Below are 18,963 nucleotides of genomic sequence, written 5' to 3'. Positions count from 1 at the left end.
ACACTAAACCATCTCACCCAAGGCTCTGTCCAACCTGGCCTTGAACACCGCCAGGGATGGAGCATTCACAACTTCCCTGGGCAACCCATTCCAGTGCCTCACCACCCTCACAGGAAAGAATTTCCTCCTTATATCCAATCTAAACTTCCCCTGTTTAAGTTTTAACCCGTTACCCCTTGTCCTATCACTACAGTCCCTAATGAAGAGTCCCTCCCCAGCATCCCTATAGGCCCCTTCAGATACTGGAAGCTGCTCTGAGGTCTCCACGCAGCTTCTCTTCTCCAGGCTGAACAGCCCCAACTTTCTCAGCCTGTCTCCATACAGGAGGTGCTCCAGCCCCTGATCATCCTCGTGGCCTCCTCTGGACTTGTTCCAACAGTTCCATGTCCTTTTTATGTTGAGGACACCAGAACTGCACACAATGCTCCAGGTGAGGTCTCACCAGAGCAGAGCAGAGGGGCAGGATCACCTCCTTCGCCCTGCTGGTCACACTCCTTTGGATGCAGCCCAGGATACGGTTGCTTTCTGGGCTGTGAGCGCACACTGAAGCCGGCTCATGTTCATTTTCTCATCAACCAACACCCCCAAGTCCTTCTGCACAGAGCTGCTCTGAATCTCTTCTGTAAAAATCCATGTGCATGACCCATGTTTGAGTCCATGTGCTTGTGCGGTCTTTGTGCCCAATTCACGTCCCTGTGCAGGAACACAGACTGCACTGAACACCTTTGTACAACCTTTGGTGTTTAAGTCTGAGGGGTTTTTAACTGCTTTATTTTTTAGATGTTTTTTTCCCATTTTACCTTTGGAGAAACACTCGAGGGCCCTGTGCATTGTCAAGGTATCAGTCCCTGACAGATTCATCAGCAGGTGGTCTCTTTGAAATACAGAACAAGGTTTTTGGTCAATACCCTGCATCATAAATGAGCAAATACTCACCATAGTGAGATACTGAGGGCCGAACAACACGTAGATGCCACCTATTCTTGTGTGGAAAACCACCTATGTGAGCTACTGTCAGTCCCACATTAAGGGCAAAGTGTGTAAAATGAACAGCTCAAACATATATAAAGTTATGGTTATTACTCGTAACACACAATTTGCAACCACTTCATGGGAGATCATTGTTCAAGCAGTGCTGTCCCAAGGCTGAAGGTTGTTACAGAGGTAATTTGGGATTATCTCCGGGTTTTACAAACAACATTGATGGAATAGTAAGGATTTTACGAAAAAAACATTTACAGAGCTTCCTCTTAGGTATCTTTTTCCCCTAGTCTGTTAGGTGATACTATTTTAGAGATGCCAAATTAGAACTTTAAACACAATCAGCCATGTTAAAGCTTTGGAGGTGGCGTGGGAGGACACAGAACCGCAGACCGGTTTGTGTTGAAAGGACCTTAAAGCTCCTCCAGCTCCAACCCCTGCTCCCACAGGCAGGGACCCCTTCCACTGGAGCAGCTTGCTCCAAGCCCCTGTGCCCAACCTGCCCTTGAACACTGCCAGGGATGGGGCAGCCACAGCTTCTCTGGGCACCCTGTGCCAGCGCCTCAGCACCCTCACAGGGAAGAGCTTCTGCCTAAGAGCTCAGCTCAGTCTCCCCTCGGGCAGGTTCAAGCCATTCCCCTTGGCCTGTCCCTCCATCCCTTGTCCCAAGCCCCTCTCCAGCTTTCCTGCAGCCCCTTCAGGCACTGGAGCTGCTCTCTGGTCTCCCCTTCAGGAGCCTTCTCTTCTCCAGGCTGCCCCAGCCCAGCTCTCTCAGCCTGGCTCCAGAGCAGAGCTGCTCCAGCAGCTCTGTGGCCTCCTCTGGGCTTGCTCCATCAGCTCCACGTCCCTCTCCTGTCGTTGGACATTGCAAAGAAAAAATAACATCTCCCCCCAGGCAGAAGAACCCCAAATTTAAGCATGTGTGTGTGTGTGTATTTAAATACAGAGCCGCAGGACGCGGAAACACCTCAAACACCATCCAGCCTTCCCACCAACGCCACACTTCCCTCCGTCCTGTCAGGCCTTTTCCCGCCTTCCGTGAGGAGAGGCACCGCGCACCGGCAGTCGCCTCTGCGCATGCGCAACAGCCGTCGCGCCGCCGGGCGCCTGCGCAGTAGAGCGGCTGAGGCCGGCGTCCTGCAGAGGGGTGAGGAGGGGCGGGTGGTTATGGGGCTCCCCTGGCGGGACGGGGTGCGGGCTGGCCCCGGGGCCGGAGCCCCGGGGAAGGGGATGAGGGAGGCCGTGACTGCGGGGAAGGCTGCAGCTGCCGGGTCTGCGGGGCCGTCCCCCTGGCAGCGGGGTGAGGGTGTTGTGAGGCGGCTGCTCGCGCCTTGCCCTCAGGGTCTGAGGAGCCGGGTGGCTTCTGTGCAGTGCCAGCCAAACCGATGAGCGGAGCTGCTGTCGGGGAGCGCCCGTCCCGGCACTGCTGACCCTGAGAGCCGGGGGTGGTTTCCTTGCTGTTAGCAACCTCCCGTGGGGTTCTGCTCCGTGAGCTTCTCCTGTCTCATCCCGAGCTTCTGTTAGTTTTCTGTGTATGCGGTCTTGTGGGGTTCCTTGGCTTTACCGGTTCTGTCCCTTTAAAGTTCTCATTAGGGAGAAAAAACCCACCCAAGCAGTTCGGTTTGGTCGGTTTTTGTTGGTTAGTTGTCATCTTCTCACTTCTGCAGGTATCTGGATGCAGGAGGGTTGATAAAGTGACTGCAGTTGTTTTGGGAGGACCTGATAGCATTTCACTCATTCGGAGCTGCTTGGAAGACCATACAAAGCCACCTCTGAGGGAAGAGATAGAAGGTGCAGAGCATGGCATCGCTGAGCACAGGGACTTAAATAGCTCTGAACAGGAAAAGAAGTTCAAATAGGAGACTGTTGTACAGGGTAGTTCACAAAATGACCCAAGCCAGCGTTAAGATGGTTAAAACAAGATGTGGGATGATCTGACAGAAGCATCTTGGAAAGCTTAGTTGCCAAGGCAGGGCTTAGCCTCAAAGGACATTTTTGTCCATGTGACAGCACTTTTGTTCCTACAGAGCTACAGAGTTGTAGTGGTTGTTACGCTCTTGTAAGAAGCATACTGCAGATGTGGCTTACAGAGAGGTTTGTTGCACCTGGGTACTACTGGTATAGAACAAGGCATGCAAATGTCTCTTTTTTCCTAGGTAATGTCAACCCAAAATGTAATAGTTTATATTAAAGATCAGTGGAGGAAGGTGTAAGATTTGTAAGCTGTGGCAATATTAGTAGATCTGTGTGTCCACAGTGGAATAGTGGAGGGAAGTGAAGCACTGAAGGGAACTGAAAAAACTGGAGCAGTTACTGAACAGATCAACTTTTTCAGCATTAAAAGGCCTGTTTTGAAACCCAACACTCGTGCCTTGTGTTCCTGCCTGTATTATCACAGGGAAGAGTATCTTTCAGCTTTGAGTCTGATTTCAATGTGTCCTTTGTATTTGCAGTGAGGAAATGAATCGGGGGTTGATACTGAAGTTTGAGAATCTGTTGCAGTTACGTGGTGCTTGTCGGCAGCTGCAGACTCTGTCCTACAGAAAAGTTTCCAGGGCACAATGGAAGCCTGTGCAGTCATCTGCACATCCCGTGGGATCTGTCCTTCTGTATCCACACTTCTGGCAAGAAGACAAATCAATCAGTATCGCCTTATCGCAGCGCAGACATCTAGCTACAAAGGAGGTGACTAACAACGTCCAGTGATCTCTGGGTTTATGTGGAAAGTGCAAGAGCTCAGTTTGAAGGTTTTAATTACAGAAAGAAGAGCTTTATTAATGAATATAGAGGAGCTTTTATAAATGTATAAGACAGAATGTACTTAATATATGACTACACTGTGACTTCCTCTCAAATGCTAAAGTGCTTATACCAGCAGCATCATGAATCCTGCAGAGGCAGAAGGAAGTTAGTTATTACAAATGGAAATTAAAATTATTTTGTTAATTTTTCCCCTGGTTTTGAAATATTCAGAATGAAAAAGATTAAATGTAGTATCCTGTACTACAGTATATTCATGTAAATATTCACCATGGTGTGTTAAGTCATTCGTTTATCGTAGTTCATTACTATCATATTAAAAATACATATTTACATCATGTGGCTTGATTTTTTTACATCAGTGATTTACATAATTGTCTTTTTAATATTGTTTTTATTATTTCTTACTTTATGCCAGCTGTGTGTTCCTATATATGTGTCTAATTCCATGTAGGAGACAAAAAAGAAGAAAAAGAAAGTACTGCTAACAAAAGGTGAAGTGGAGATAAAGCAGAAGATGACTGTTGAGGAACTTGCACGAGCTATGGATAAAGACATAGGTGAGACCCTGCTCTGTTGTTTGAGATCAAATGAAACACAGCAGTTAAAATCTGTCATGCCACTTTCAAGAGTGGCAAAGGGAAGGATGTCTATGATGGCATTAGTCAGTGGTTGCTAATCCCTCCCTTAGCAAGGTAAATTGCACCCATACCAAAGGTTTAGGTGAGTTTTAGTTGTTTCCTTCTTAGGGGTTAATGGAAAAGCAAGCTCTGAAAATCTGAGTGAAAAATAAGATTGCAGCATCTAATAAGACAGTCATTTTCGTAGATGCTTTTCAGTCAAGTTCTCCTCTGCAAGTCTGTAGCATAACAGGGACTTGCAGATCACGCTAAAGGAAAAATGCTTTGTAAATGAAATTTATTAGCATGATATAAACGACTAATGAAAAAGTCTTAAATTGTATGAAGTGGGATGTTTTTGTCCCACGTGTGTTTGTGGATATAATTGTTAAATGTCTTTATCTTTTTATAGATCATATTTATGAAGCGCTGCTGTACACAGACATTGACCTTGATTCACTAGAACCAGATTCCATCTTGTATGAAGACCACATCAAGATGATTGTTAAAAAATCAGGAATGAAGTATAAATCGGCAAAACTGAAAGAGGAAAAAGAAAGAGAAAACACAGATGCTGTCAAGAGGCAAGTTGTGAACTGCTCTTTTTGGTTCTTTTTATCCTACTTGCTCCTGCAGGTGTTTTTCGTACACTGTATTTCCTTTGTTCTGATGATATGTTGGTAATATCTGATACAGTCATGGTATGGTAATATTTAATAGGGAAGTTTTACTGTTTTGATTTCTTTGGCCATAAAGTTGATACTCGGATTCGATTTTGTTTAGGTGAGGTTTTTCTGTGCTGTTTCCTGGGGAAAAGCCAATTCTTTGCCTTATGGAATTGCTGTATCAATTGCTGCAGTAAGACTGAATACTAACAGAGCTAACTGGGGGGTATAGCTGGGAGTTGTGATCTCAGTGGGGAGCCTCACCCATTCATCACTGAGTTCTGGTAAATGGCTCTTCCTTAGCCATAGTGGGTGTGCAATATCACTCAATGAACTTCTTTGGTATTTACAAACCACCTCATTGCTGTAATTGTAGGCCTCCTGCAGACCCAGCAGTACTAACCCCCAGACCCCCTGTTGTTACCATCTTGGGCCACGTAGATCATGGGAAAACAACCTTACTTGACAGCCTGCGAAAAACTCAGGTGGCAGCAATGGAAGCAGGAGGCATCACCCAGCACATTGGTGCTTTCCTTGGTATGACTCATGTCTACATGCTTGTGTAGAAACCAGCTTACTCTCCATCTTGCATCGCGGGCTGACTTTCTGCCAGTTCAGTGGGGAAAAATCTGGCAACGTAAACAGTGTATATGTAAGCAGTGAAAAAGGAAATCATCAATTGTGAAAACTGTCATAACTGTGTGGATGGAACTTAGAAGTGGATTGTCTGCACAGTTGATATTAGACTTAAGTGTTCAAGGACAGGTTGGACAGGGCTTGGAGCAACCTGCTATAGTGGAAGGGGTCCCTGCTGGTGGGAGGAGGTTGGAACGGAATGAGCTTTATGGTCCCTTCCAACACAAACTTTGATTCTACTATGATTCTACTTTGGATTATTGAAAATTCCAGGACACTTTTTCCTCCCTGAGGATTTAAAAGCAGGTTTCACTCCATGCCAATAGTTATCCATTTGCCTCAAATATGTCATTACTATTAAAAAGAGTTCTTAAAAGAGTGATACTTGATTTACAGTAGGTCAAATAAGGTTCTGAGAAATGCTGATTTTAAATGTACCATATCCATTTGTTCACAGTGCATTTGCCTTCTGGGGAAAAGATAACTTTTCTGGACACTCCTGGACATGCAGCGTTTTCAGCCATGAGAGCAAGAGGTACCCATGTTACTGACATCGTCATACTGGTCATAGCAGCAGAAGATGGAGTAATGCAACAAACTATAGAATCCATTCAGCATGCTAAAAATGCAGGAGGTAAGGTGTTCACCTTGTTAATATTACACTTTGGAGTGGCAAGTCCAGTACTCAAAGTAAATGTACAAGGTGTATGTTACTGTGCAGATCAAACAGTTAATACTTTGCAAACGTTTATTTACTTCTCAAAAGAAGCTCCTTGGACTGGAATCCACACACTTGGGAAGTAACTGTTGTAGTCCCCTTCCTTCTCCCTTGGGAAGGTGTTTGAAAATGTACTGAATGTTGCAGTAATACATAAAGATATTAAAATACTAAGGGTTTTGCAGGACTTGCACGTTTGTGAGAACCCCCTTATAGGGTGTGTCTGTGGAGGTTATTGGGGCTGGTTTTCCTCTTCCATAGTAAGATAACTCCTCCAGCTTACTCGTGGTAGTTCAGATCTCAATGCCTACTCAGGGAATAGGCACAAAGTGAGGTCATGTGCTCTGAGTGGCCATAACCTGCTCTAACCTTTTATTGCAGTTGTGTTACTAGCAAAAATATATGGTTAGCTTGCTAAAGAGTTTGTTCTCCTTTTAGTTCCTCTTATCCTTGCCATTAATAAATGTGACAAACCTGAAGCTGATCCTGAAAGAGTAAAGAAGGAATTGCTGGCCTATGATGTGGTCTGTGAAGAGTTTGGAGGTGATGTTCAAGCTGTAAATATTTCTGCACTCAAGGTAAAGTTTTGGTCGAAAGAATGATGGTGTTCATGGGTGCATGCAGCTGCATTTTTATTTGTCAGCTGGAAAACAAAATGCTAATCGTCCTGGTATTTCACCCCTTACTATGAGCTAAGTGCTGCTGGCTCTCACCAGAATCATTTAAAACATCTTCCTGTCATACATTGAGGCTCAGACCTTCAGTCAGCAATAATATATCAGTTTTCTTCTGGTTATTTTTTTCAGGTTAATGCTAATTGCTGTTTCCTCATATATTTGCTCACTGTGTGAAATCAGAATCAAGGTTGTTGATGATGCTATGCAGGAAGAGGAAAATTCAGACAAGGGTGAATGAGTATTTTCCTAACACTTGCCTAATCATAGGAATGTAGTTCTGTAGTGGTCTTACAGGATTTACCATCATCCTGGCAAACAACTGAGAGCTAGAAAGTGAAAACTCAAGTAAAATCAGGACTTTAGTTTTGTGGTGGCCAGAGCAGCTTTGTCCAAACTGCTGCAGCATCTTATTGCAGCAATATCCTTATTGCTGGCTTTCCAAATGTATCCCAAGGAATTTTCTAAGTTTTCAGGCAAGTTCAAGACCTTTTGAAGCCATGTCCTTAGACTTTAAAATAGCCATACATAAAAATGGTTTCTTCATTCACTTCTGTAGCACACATTGTTGCCCTGATTCATGTAGATCTGGATCTGCTGACTGACAGCTGGCTCGTGTTATCTGTTCTCAAAACCAAAACGTAATTAGAACAAATTGGGGGGAAAAGAGAAGAAAACAGACCAACAGTTTTGTCTCTATGGTGTCCTGGGGTCCTGACTGGGTGGTAGCTGTCATCAAGTTTCAGTTTGGGTGGTTTGGCTAGTTGGGGTTTTTGGGGGTTGTTTGGTTGTGTTTTGGCTTTGTTTTTCAATGTGCATTTCTAATACACTTGTAGCAAATTATTGCAAGTTTTATAATTAATATATATATTTGTTTGTATATGGTTTTATACAGGGTGAAAACTTGATGGTTTTAGCAGAAGCAACTGTTGCTTTAGCAGAGATGTTAGAGCTGAAGGCAGATGCCACAGGTCTGGTAGAGGGGACTGTAATAGAGTCTCGCAAAGACAAAGGGAAGGGGTAAGTAACCTGCTGCCTTTTCAGCTTTCATGAAGCAGCTTGTAACAGCACAGAGATACTGTTCAGCTGGTTTGTCCCTGAGGATTTATGTTTAACATTGAACTTTCTGTTGTTAAACTGTAACAGTTTCTTTGCAGTGTTTGTGACTGAAGCATTGAACTGTTATTGTACAGCATGAGAGGCAGAAAAAGAAGTTATAAAGTGATAGGGCAAAACTCATCATCTCACTGAAGTTAAATCCTGCAAGCACAGGAAATAGAATCATAGAAAAGTTAGGGTTGGAAAGGACCTTAAGATCATCTAGTTCCAACCCCCCTGCCATGGGCAGGGACACCTCACACTAAACCATCTCACCCAAGGCTCTGTCCAGCCTGGCCTTGAACACCGCCAGGGATGGAGCATTCACAACCTCCCTGGGCAACCCATTCCAGTGCCTCACCACCCTCACAGGAAAGAATTTCCTCCTTATATCCAATCTAAACTTCCCCTGTTTAAGTTTTAACCCGTTACCCCTTGTCCTATCACTACAGTCCCTAATGAAGAGTCCCTCCCCAGCATCCCTATAGGCCCCCTTCAGATACTGGAATATAAAATAGCTTAAAATGCTACAACAGATGCAATTTTTTAAAGTTTCATTAAAATTAGGGATGATGAAGTTTAATATTCATAATACATACATAATTTTTGGTGAATTATGTGTAACATGACATTGTGCTCTTTTAACTATTGTAGTTCCTTTGCAGATTCTCTGGTCACAAGGTGTGTTTTGCCCTCTAAAAATGAACTGAATTCTAGAAAGTTAACACTTAATGTGTTAAATGTGTTTTCTTACTAAAGCTAACTGCAAAAAAAACGGAAGAAGAGTCACTTTAATTTTGCCTATTTCTCTCCTCTGCTCTTTACTAGTCCAGTTACCACAGCCATCATCCAAAGAGGAACTCTGCGAAAAGGCTGTGTTCTGGTTGCTGGGAAGACATGGGCAAAAGTGCGTGTCATGTTTGATGAGAATGGCAAAGCTGTAGATGCAGCGTCTCCAGGCATCCCAGTGGAAATCATGGGCTGGAAGGATGTCCCTTCAGCAGGAGATGAGGTCCTTGAAGTAGAATCTGAGGTACAGAAAGACCTCTTTAATGGAAAACTCACACTGCAGTGAGGTGGAGGGGAAGGAGCTGAGTGAGAAACAGGTGATAGCTTTCATTGTAAATAACCTGGATAATTTGGTGAAAGATGAAGGATGAGCATGTGTATTGAGACCCGAACTAGGTGCTCTGAAAGAGGAATATCCAGGATATGTTCTGTGTTCCCTTCCTAAAGGCACAGAAGACTTTTATATGATCTTACTATCATCCTACCAGAGGAACAATCCACTGCTTAATTATATCTGTTTTAATTTTAGAATGAGAGAACTAGTTTCTGTCAAGAACATGCATAAAGTACAGCTTGAAATAGGTGCGGTGAGAGCTGGCCAAACACCACATGGAATAATGAACAATAATTCTTTTCTGCAGTGCAGAGTTACCGTAAGAATAAGCCTTGAGTCATGTTTTAACCCGGGAAAGAAGCTATTGTGCTCATTCTCTGCCATACTTGCAGCAAAATCTGCTGTTAAATGTGACAGTAAATGAGTGAGCCTGTAGAGAAGATGCAAAATGCTGAAGCTGCATTACTGTGGAGTTTTCTGGTGCAGTGCTGTGAAAGATAATGTTTGTCTTCCTGCCCAGCAAAGGGCGCACGAAGTTGTGGCTTGGAGAACCTATGTTGAACAACAGGAGAAGCTGAAAAAGGATGTGGAAGTTATTGAGGCAAAGCAAAAGGAGCACAGGATGGAATATGAGAAGAAGCACCAGCAGCTAGCCCATCTGACCTGGAGGCAGAGGAAGGCAGTGCTGTACAAGGAGAACAAGCACGTCATGTTTTTAAAGCCTAAAGAGAAAACAGAGATGGACAAAAACGTGCTTTCGGTAATTGTTAAAGGTGCTGCTCCATTCTGTTTAAACATTGGTTCTGCGTTTCTCAAATGCTCAGTTTGAAGCGTAGCACTGAACTAGTAAAGAACATTCTGTTACCAGCAGTTTGATCAGTGCAAACCTGAACAGGTTACTGAACCTCTCATTCAGAGGGCGGGCATCCAAAAACACTCAGTGGTCAGAAGCATGGTACAGCAGGTACAGAGGAAAATTACAAGCCTGAACCCGTTACCCAGAAACTCCTGAGTAAAACCCATATAAGTGTCTCTAGATATAAATATATATTAAAAATATGTATATTAAAAGAATTAAGTACAAGCTATATGAGCAGTAGTATCGCATCAGCAAAATGGAGGACAAGAACAATTATGTATTAGTTAAAGTGGGACAGGGAGAACTTGGTTTGACCTTACATTTAGTGATACACAGTGACAGTAGTAGCTGATAAACCACGCAAACCTGACCTGAAAATGACTGCAGATGTAGATCCTCTATCCTACTGTATTTATTGAATTAATTTTTGGAATTAATAAATTTGTTAGATGTGTTTTAACATTCTGCTGAAAATACAGTAAGAATGATAGATGTCAAAAGACTTCCTGTTGCATAGTGTGGAGTTGCCAAGTGCTAGTTTTAGCAGAAGTTCTCCTTCAGTGTTTCTCTGATGTGTACAAAGTGAGCAGTGCTTCTGTTTATACACACAGGTGATGTGGATGGATCTGTTGAAGCTATTCTGAACATTCTGGACAGCTACGATGCTGACAGTGAATGTAAATTGGAGATCATTCACTTTGGAATGGGAGATATCAGTGAAACTGATATAAATCTTGCTGAAGCATTTAATGGTGCGTGTTTAAAAATGGATTTACAATTAGCACCAGCTCTTTATTGAAATGGGTAGGACTCATTCTGGTTTTGTTCTCTCAATAATAATTAGCAGCATCAGTAAGGTAAGCTTGTATCTTAAAAATGTTTCCTTTAACATCAGACAGTGCAGGGAGGGGAGACTAGAAATACCACAAACCAGAAGGACTTCTGGCAAGTTGAATTGTTCAGGTTAAACTCTGACTCTTCACTCAGGTTTTTATGATGCTCAAACAGGGCAAAGCTGGAAAAGTTGGTTACAAAAGAATTCCCTTTTGCTCAGGGAGGTAATTGGAAAGACTGTGTTGGTAGTTGTTCCCATATATACTCCCTAATGCTTGCCTGCTGTAGGGTCATTGCACCTGTGATAGTCCACAGATAGACAAGAATGATTTAGAAGTTCACTTCCAACTTGATTTGACAACCAAGCTGTTTTTCCAGCCCCAGAATGGGAGGTCCTTATCCTTCACATGAGCTTGGGTGAGTTGTAAGCAGTAGTTTCTGCTTTGATACATCCAGTTCTGTCATAGGCAAATGTTCTCTTAAGGCTTTTTTAGCCATTAGCTTTGATTCAAGGTTAGTAGCAGTCCATGTGCAATAGTGGTAGAAGTAAATGGTCTCTCCTTAAAAGGGAAGTAGTAAAATGCTGGTTTTTGTTTTGCTAACCACTAATTCTACCCCGTCATTGCAAATGCAATGTTACAGAATATTTATTGGTTAAAGCGTGATCCCCTGTAGTCATGGCTTGCTGATTGTTTTATTTACCAGGTGTTATATTTGGATTCAGTGTGAAAGCCAATGAAAGCATTAAACAGCTGGCTACAAAAAAGGGAATAAAAATTAAACTTCACAATATCATCTACAAACTTGTTGATGACTTGAAAGAGGAGTTGAATAGCAGGCTGCCCCCCTCTGTGGTGGAGAACACAATAGGTGAGTTTTCATGGACTGAGAAATTCTTGCTCCCTAATGTGGCCTAAGGTTTATTCTCCAATGCAGTGTTCCTATTGAATCAAGTATTTCATATTGTCCTATATCTGTTATAAAGCTTGGTCAGTGGAAGAGTGGAGCTTGCTTCTGCTCATTGCCAGTTTGCTGTTCTCGTCTCCCTCATACAACTTTTTCCTTTCAGGGGAAGCTTCTGTTCTCAACATCTTCTCTGTAACAGTAGGAAAAAACAAAGTTCCAGTTGCTGGATGCAGGGTACAGAAGGGGCTGCTGGACAAGAAAATGAAGTTCAAGTTAATCCGCAAGAGGGATGTTATTTGGAAAGGTAAGTGGCATTGCCACAAAACAGGAATTGTGTCCAAGCGCTGCTGGAGCCCTGTGAAGTTAGTGCAAAATGTACATGCCATATTCACAACAGAAGGGCAAACCAAAACACCCCCTCTGATATTGGTGACTCTCTTTAATGCACTTTTGTCTTTGTAGGATCTTTATCATCACTGAAGCATCTTAAAGATGATGTCCAGGTAATAAAAGCAGGCATGGATTGTGGATTGAGTTTGGACAAGAATATAGAATTCATTATTGGAGATGAAATTATTTGTTATGAGGAAAAAGAAGTTCCACAGACAACTTCCTGGGATCCAGGATTTTAAAAGGCATTAACACTAAAGGACATGTATTGTTCCTGGCTGGCCTTCAACTCTTAACATTAAATGGACTTTCAAAGATGCACATGAGCTTCTTCCTCTCTGATGTTTATGTAACAATGTTCTGCTTTTAAATGTTAGCAGCCACCTTACCTCATTGGAACATGAGATAAACTGTAACAATTGATAGCAAGCAGCTAAGGCATTGAAACCATCACCCTCTATTTACAATGTCTATTGGTTCCAAATAGCCAGACCATCTTCTTTCTCCCCCTCAGTGCTGCTGTAAAATTCCTCAGTACGTAGTCGGACTCTACTGCCCTTCTCTCTAACATTGAGCACTGTAGACATAACTTCAGATCTCTGTTTTTCCAGATTACGTGTACAGTTTACTCCTTTCATGTTTAAAGAGACCATTTCCAAAGTTAGCCAGTATCATTTTTTTCCCTCTGCCACTGCTACTAGTTATCTCCTTTCAAGGAGACATAACCAAGGCCACTCCTTAAAGAAGCTGCTGCTTCAGTCTAGAAACAAACTATTCCATCCTAGCTGACACTCAGCATCTAAAGTTTCAAAGCCTTTCCTCACTTATCAGAGAGGAAATACAGTACCACAGGAACCAAAAATAACTACTTAAACCGTACAGAAGTTCAGATTTTTATTGTCTAGTACATTTACTTGTCTTCTGGTTTATTGAAGCAGTACGTCAGACAGCACTTGCCACAGTAATGTCTGTCAAAGTGACTTGCCATGAAGACTCCGGCTCCACACTCCTCAGAGGGGCACTCCCGGCGCAGACGGCTGATCTTGCCGTTCTCATCCACCTGGGAATCATGGAATCAGAATGGTTTGTGTTGGAAGGGACCATAAGATCATCCAGAGTTCCAGCCCCCTGCCACGGGCATGGACGCTTTTGACGAGAGTAGGATGCTCCAAGTCCCATCCAGCCTGGCCTTGAAAGCTGCCAGGGATGGAGCATTCACGAGTTCTTGGGCAATCTGTTCCAGTACCTTACTGCCCTCAAACTGAAGAACTTCATCCTTATATCTAACCTAAATCTCCCCGATTTAAGTTTAAACTCATCACTCCTTGTCTTATAACTATAGTCCCCGATTCCCTGATGAAGAGACCCCCATAGGTCCCCTTCAGATACCAGAAGGCTGTGCTGAGGTCTCCACACAGCTTCTCTTCAACAACCCCAATTTTCTAAGCCTGTCTTCATATGGGAGGGCAAAGAAGCAACATCTCATAAATGCACTCACCACCTTTCAGCACCAATGATAAATTTGAGTTGGGTTTTTCTTTTTAGCAAAGTAGTTTTTGTGACAGTACATCAAACTTCTTGAAGCAAAGTTCAGAAGTGCCCAGTTGCAACAGTTAGTTTCTTTTCTATTTAACAGGTGGGATGCGTGCAAATAGAAGGATTTTAAATACACCAGGCTACCCACCAACTAGTTACAGGCTTTGTGTCCTTCCTGGTGAGAACTCAGTTTTCATCAAGCTAAGAGTTAGTTCTACATACCTTGTAGTACTTCAGCACTGCAAGCTTAACCTTCTTTCTCTTATGCTTGTTCTTCTTGGGGGTTGTGTAAGACTTCTTCTTCCTTTTCTTGGCACCACCACGAAGTCTCAGCACAAGGTGAAGAGTTGACTCCTGTTTGGAAAGCACATGAAATAGATTAAGAACGCATTTAAGCAGGCTTTTATCTACAAGAGCTCCAAAAGCATTATTCAATATACAGGCTCCAGAGAACAGTGGCTCCTGCATCCCAAACCCCAGAAGGTTCAATTGCTGTGCCGATATTTTCAATTCTAACTGGAATTGCAGAATCATTTCCTGATGTAACTACACCAAACTGACAGCTTTTTGTAGCTCCTCCTTCCCAGTGGTGCTCACTGCCCTGTCAGGTTAATCTGGCAGAAGTGAGCAGGACTTTTCACATCAGCCCCCTAACACAGCTCATCGCCATGTGCCATGTGCCCAGGCTGACAGAAGGGAGATGCTGGAAGCAGAATCTTCACACTTCCCCAGTCAGAAGTGCCACCCAACCCTAAATCAACTGATTTGGTTAAATCTATCTGCAACATTTCTTAGGTTCCGCTTCAAAGGCCAGTCTGCTCCCACAGTGCCAGCTCGTAGGTTCTACAATGCTCTGTGCAGACCCTCCCACTCACTTTTTGGATGTTGTAGTCAGACAGTGTGCGTCCATCTTCAAGCTGCTTTCCAGCAAAGATCAGTCGCTGCTGGTCAGGAGGAATGCCTGATGGGGACATGGATCAAGATTAGGTGAAGAGCACAGTCTAGGACATTCTAGAGTAATGTATGAGCTTGCTGCAGATGATTACACATGCATACGATACACATCAACCAAACCGAGAACAGTAAGTGCACCCTGAGCTTACCTTCCTTATCCTGAATCTTAGCTTTGACATTTTCTATTGTATCAGAAGGCTCAACCTATTAAAAGAAAACGAAACAACGGACTCAAAACACATTTTGCCTTGTTGTTAGCCCAGAGATGCAGCAGAGCCACGAGGAGCTCCAGGCACGCCGCCTATGCTGTCACGGCCATTTCGCCTCCCCACCACGGGCAACCAGCTGCAGAGCAGCCCAGTGAGCACCCCGGGCAGCGGCAGGGCAGGCGCTGCTCCGGGCACCCCGCACCACAAATGCCCCGGCCGGCCCGTCCCGGGGCAGGGCCCGAGGACGACGGCGGGGCCGGAATGCGGCGGGGCCTCCCTCGGCTAAGGTAAACCCTGCTAAGGAGCCGCCGCGGCTCACCTCGAGGGTGATGGTTTTCCCCGTGAGGGTCTTCACGAAGATCTGCATGGCGAGGCCGGCACCTGCGGCGGGGCAGAAGGGGGAGAGGCGGTGAGGGGCGGCTGAAGGGAAAGGGGGGGCCCGCGGCCACGCGTGCGGCGGCGGAACGAGGCCTCACCCGCGGCTTCCTGCCGGAATGGCGGCTCCAAGAGAGCGCGGCGCTGGCACGCACGGGGTTTCCCCGGCCCGGGCCAAGGGGCAGGACTACATGTCCCAGCATGCCCCGCCGCCGCCAGCCGCGCCATGGGCTGCCGGGAGCCGCAGTCCAGGCCGAGGGGCATCATGGGAGTGGTAGGCGGGGCTGGGCGCGGCGGGGCGGGGGGACCGCAGCTCCCACAGTGCATCGCGGCCGTGAGGGGAGGAGGCGGGCGGCGGTGAGGGGAGGAGAGCGGGTGGTGATGTGCTCGTCAGAGCCGTGCCGGGGGAGGGTGTTGTGTGGGGACTGAGGGTGTGTCTGGTACTTGTGTCTCCATAGGTCTGTGCTGAGGCCTGAAGTGCCAGAAATCGGTGCGCTGGCCTCGGTGCAGGCAGCTTAAAACCGCCTTATGGCCGCCTTGGTAAATGTGGATTCCCCAAGATCAATGTCGAGTTTATCAGGGCTTCTCTCTTTAGAATTAGAAAAGTTGTAGGTAAGTGAGGAGGAGCAATGCGGGCCATGTTAATTTGGACATTACTTGTTAGGTGGGTTGATGCATATGAATTGAATATGGGAAGGGTTAAACTGAAGGAATTGCTTGAATAATGAAGTATCATCTGATGCTCTTTTAACCATTTCACCTACTTTAGGGTTTGATCTGAGGCAGTTGTTGGACAAGGGAGGAAAGAGGTTTAGACTTTGTGTGAGAACTTGCTGTTGTATAATGAAGACCATTGGATGGGAGCAGAGCAATGTTCTGCCTTCACTCCTGCCCTTAAGAAGAGTAGGAGATGCCCATAGGAGCATATATACGGACAGGAATCGAGCAAGCAGGTTGTGATGAGCACACACACCTGAGGAGTGTTACATTATAAACAGTAAAGCATTTCACAGGGTAACATTTTCCATGTACATGAGAAGTGACTGATAATCAGTGAAAATTGGTTTGCTCCTGCTTTGTCTTCTGAGGAAAAAGTATTAGCAGACCAATTGGGACTTGTTGGTCAAGGGTAGGTATGCTTTCAGCTGGTTTGCGCCCCTGTGTGCACTGTAGTCAAATAGAAGCCTCTTCAATAAATTCATATTACCAGAAGTTACATCAGCGTTCATGCTTGGAAACCACTTTTCATAATTTTGTGGCAGTGATAAACCAAGAATAGATATTCTTAGTTTTCAGGATAGATAGGAATAAAGATTATTGAATCTGCTTTTAAATCTTGACTTGGACTGCCATTTTAAGATACTAAAGTGCACAGTACTCTCTCCTTTGGTTTTCTACACCTGTAAGTGCTAAATTCATTCAGTGCCTTGTTACTTGCTTCTGGGACTGTTTCTTATTATTTTAGATCAGTGCCACAGAACTTGATCCAAAGGCTATCTAAGGAGTATTATTTTGTCCATTTCATTTTAAACCTATTATGCTTATTAGAATGTTCCAGAAAGCTGCTTTACTATTCATTCTCTTTAAGTATTATGTTAAAGAGACATTCACATGTAAGAAAGTATGTTACCATGTACAAAAATATCCTGACTTCAGTCAAACAGGAATGTGAGGCCTCTATTGCCAGAATCAAGAGTGGCCAAAGGAACATCTTTTGTCTTCAGGAGATACTGAAAGCTCTGGAATCAGAGCCCGTAACTCTGAGATCATAGAATAGCTAGGGATGGAAAGGCCCTTAAGATTGTCTAGTTCCAACCCCCATGCTGTAATAAAAGAGCAATGGAATTTGAGGACAAATTATCTCTAATAATGTTTAAATCAAAATACGTTGTTGTCCTGGGTTCAGCACCCCCATGCTGTAATAAAAGAGCAATGGAATTTGAGGACAAATTATCTCTAATAATGTTTAAAGCAAAATACATTGTTTTAATTTCCTTTATCATTGTTATTATTGACATTATTTGTGTTATAATTTAGTTTTTATCTCAACCCGTCATTCTTTTCAATTCTCCTCTTCATCCCTCCAGGAGTAGGGGGAGGGAAAGAAGGGGGGGAGTGAGTGAACTGATTTCTCTCATTTTTTTCAATGTTTCAGTTCTTGTTTTATTTTTATATGCAAACTGCCACTGATTGTGTAAAACCTTGCTAACACATGGAGTTAGATTTCTGCTCCTCACATCCTGGTGCTGATTATTGTGCATTCAAACTTGAGGTGTAATCAGCAAAGGCTTTGCTTGCGGAAAAGCTGGAGGATCAGTCTCAGAAGTTAAACACACACAGATCCTTTCCACCTATAGAAATATCATAGCCTGAAAATGAGGCTGTTGTATTCCTAAAGTGCACTGTCTGAGGTTGAGACAGTATGTGCTGTTGTCTATTTTTTCTATCCTTTTATTAAATCCCAAATTCAGTGTAAGCATAGCCCAGACAAGCAATACCAACAGCTCCTTCTGAAGGACACATTTTGGTTTGGTTGCTCTCAGCCTTTCTTACAGCACTGTAGGCTCCAGTTTTGCTTGAGACTTTTCTTCTCTTACACTAACAATGGACGTAAGATTTGTCACAGCCTTCTGTGGATTAAAAAGTAATTACTAGGATATTAATTTCTTCCATTTTATTGTTGATGTCAGTACCAGATCCACAGTTTCAGACACACACTAAAACCATGCTTAAGCTGTAAACCCAATATCTGCACTTGACCTTTGTTTTTCCTTTTATAAGGATAGGATGCAATCGTATTTGAATTTCTAGAAATGCGTCTGTTTCTGAGTGTTTGATTTGGAGAAGACATTAAAGTGACAGCGATGTGTTTTCCTAATTCAGAGTAGATTTGTTTGAAATGGTGAGCAGCTGTAGTACAGTCTGGTATTAAATGAACTGTAACGGGTGCCTCTTAGGTGAAGACTCCTGTGAAAAGCAACAGCTTTTTTGAATGCTAGCTTGTATTTTAGTTTTAAATTCAGATTCTGAACTACCTTGTGCCTGTGTCAAAATACCACTTCTTTAAGTCCTAACCCATAACCTGTCCTACTTTAGCATGCTCTTTTGGCATGCTGCAGTCATCCTTGTTCTTGGAGTAATAAGACCTCACTACTTACATCATCACGCTGAAACTGTTTCTCAAGCCATGCTTTATAGCCACCTTGGGAATCACAAAGTATTACAAAACACAATGTGAGTAGCCAACAGCTTAGTTCCTCTGGGGTGAAAGAGTGAAAAGCAGCTGTAGTTTCTACTTTCAAGTATTCCAGATGTTTACAGTAGTCAGGGAGCTGCAAATGGCTTTTAATTGCTGGAGAAGCCTGTTGAAAAATAGTCAGTTACTGAAACATGGTGATGCCTTGTTTGTGTAGCTCCATATGAGCTTCACCTCCTGTTCCAAGGCTATAAGTTCTGTGCTGATTTTAAAACAGTCTTTCGCAAATTCTAAACATAAATTAATCCTAAACCACTTAGATTGTAGCAGAATTGGTAGCAATGCCTACAGCAGACATTACATAGCACTTGACAGTTGAAATCCCTGTGGTTGTTACACTATCATTACCGTAACTGTGGCACATAACCA

General features: G+C 43.7%; 2 protein-coding genes across 3 annotated transcripts; one reads left to right on the top strand and one right to left on the bottom strand.

The window, feature by feature from the left end:
* Positions 1–2,671: 2,671 nt before the first annotated feature.
* On the top strand, positions 2,672–12,587 carry MTIF2 (mitochondrial translational initiation factor 2). Of its 2 annotated transcripts, XM_062609120.1 has the most exons (14): positions 2,672–2,772; positions 3,435–3,666; positions 4,196–4,301; positions 4,774–4,945; positions 5,403–5,563; positions 6,120–6,296; positions 6,819–6,958; positions 7,950–8,074; positions 8,981–9,185; positions 9,796–10,048; positions 10,746–10,886; positions 11,674–11,838; positions 12,038–12,178; positions 12,337–12,587. In XM_062609120.1, exons 2-14 carry the CDS (start codon positions 3,442–3,444, stop codon positions 12,504–12,506), a joined length of 2,181 nt encoding a protein of 726 aa, XP_062465104.1. In that variant the 5' UTR covers positions 2,672–2,772; positions 3,435–3,441; the 3' UTR covers positions 12,507–12,587. The 2 variants fall into 2 exon arrangements, with proteins under 2 accessions (XP_062465104.1, XP_062465114.1); XM_062609130.1 differs by lacking the exon at positions 2,672–2,772 and having other exon boundaries at positions 3,538–3,666; positions 4,160–4,301.
* Positions 12,588–13,145: 558 nt separating this feature from the next.
* Positions 13,146–15,526, bottom strand: RPS27A (ribosomal protein S27a). Its single transcript, XM_062609140.1, has 6 exons — positions 15,440–15,526; positions 15,283–15,344; positions 14,904–14,958; positions 14,676–14,761; positions 14,023–14,154; positions 13,146–13,324 (listed from the first exon to the last, which is right to left on the bottom strand). Exons 2-6 carry the CDS (start codon positions 15,328–15,330, stop codon positions 13,175–13,177), a joined length of 471 nt encoding a protein of 156 aa, XP_062465124.1. The 5' UTR covers positions 15,331–15,344; positions 15,440–15,526; the 3' UTR covers positions 13,146–13,174.
* Between the last annotated feature and the right edge of the window lie 3,437 nt (positions 15,527–18,963).

Source organism: Pezoporus occidentalis, unplaced genomic scaffold, assembly GCF_034315485.1.
Source record: "Pezoporus occidentalis ecotype Australia unplaced genomic scaffold, CSIRO_AGI_Poc_V1 ctg10, whole genome shotgun sequence".
Lineage (NCBI taxonomy): Eukaryota > Metazoa > Chordata > Aves > Psittaciformes > Psittacidae > Pezoporus > Pezoporus occidentalis.
This window is presented reverse-complemented; position numbering and strand designations above follow the sequence as displayed.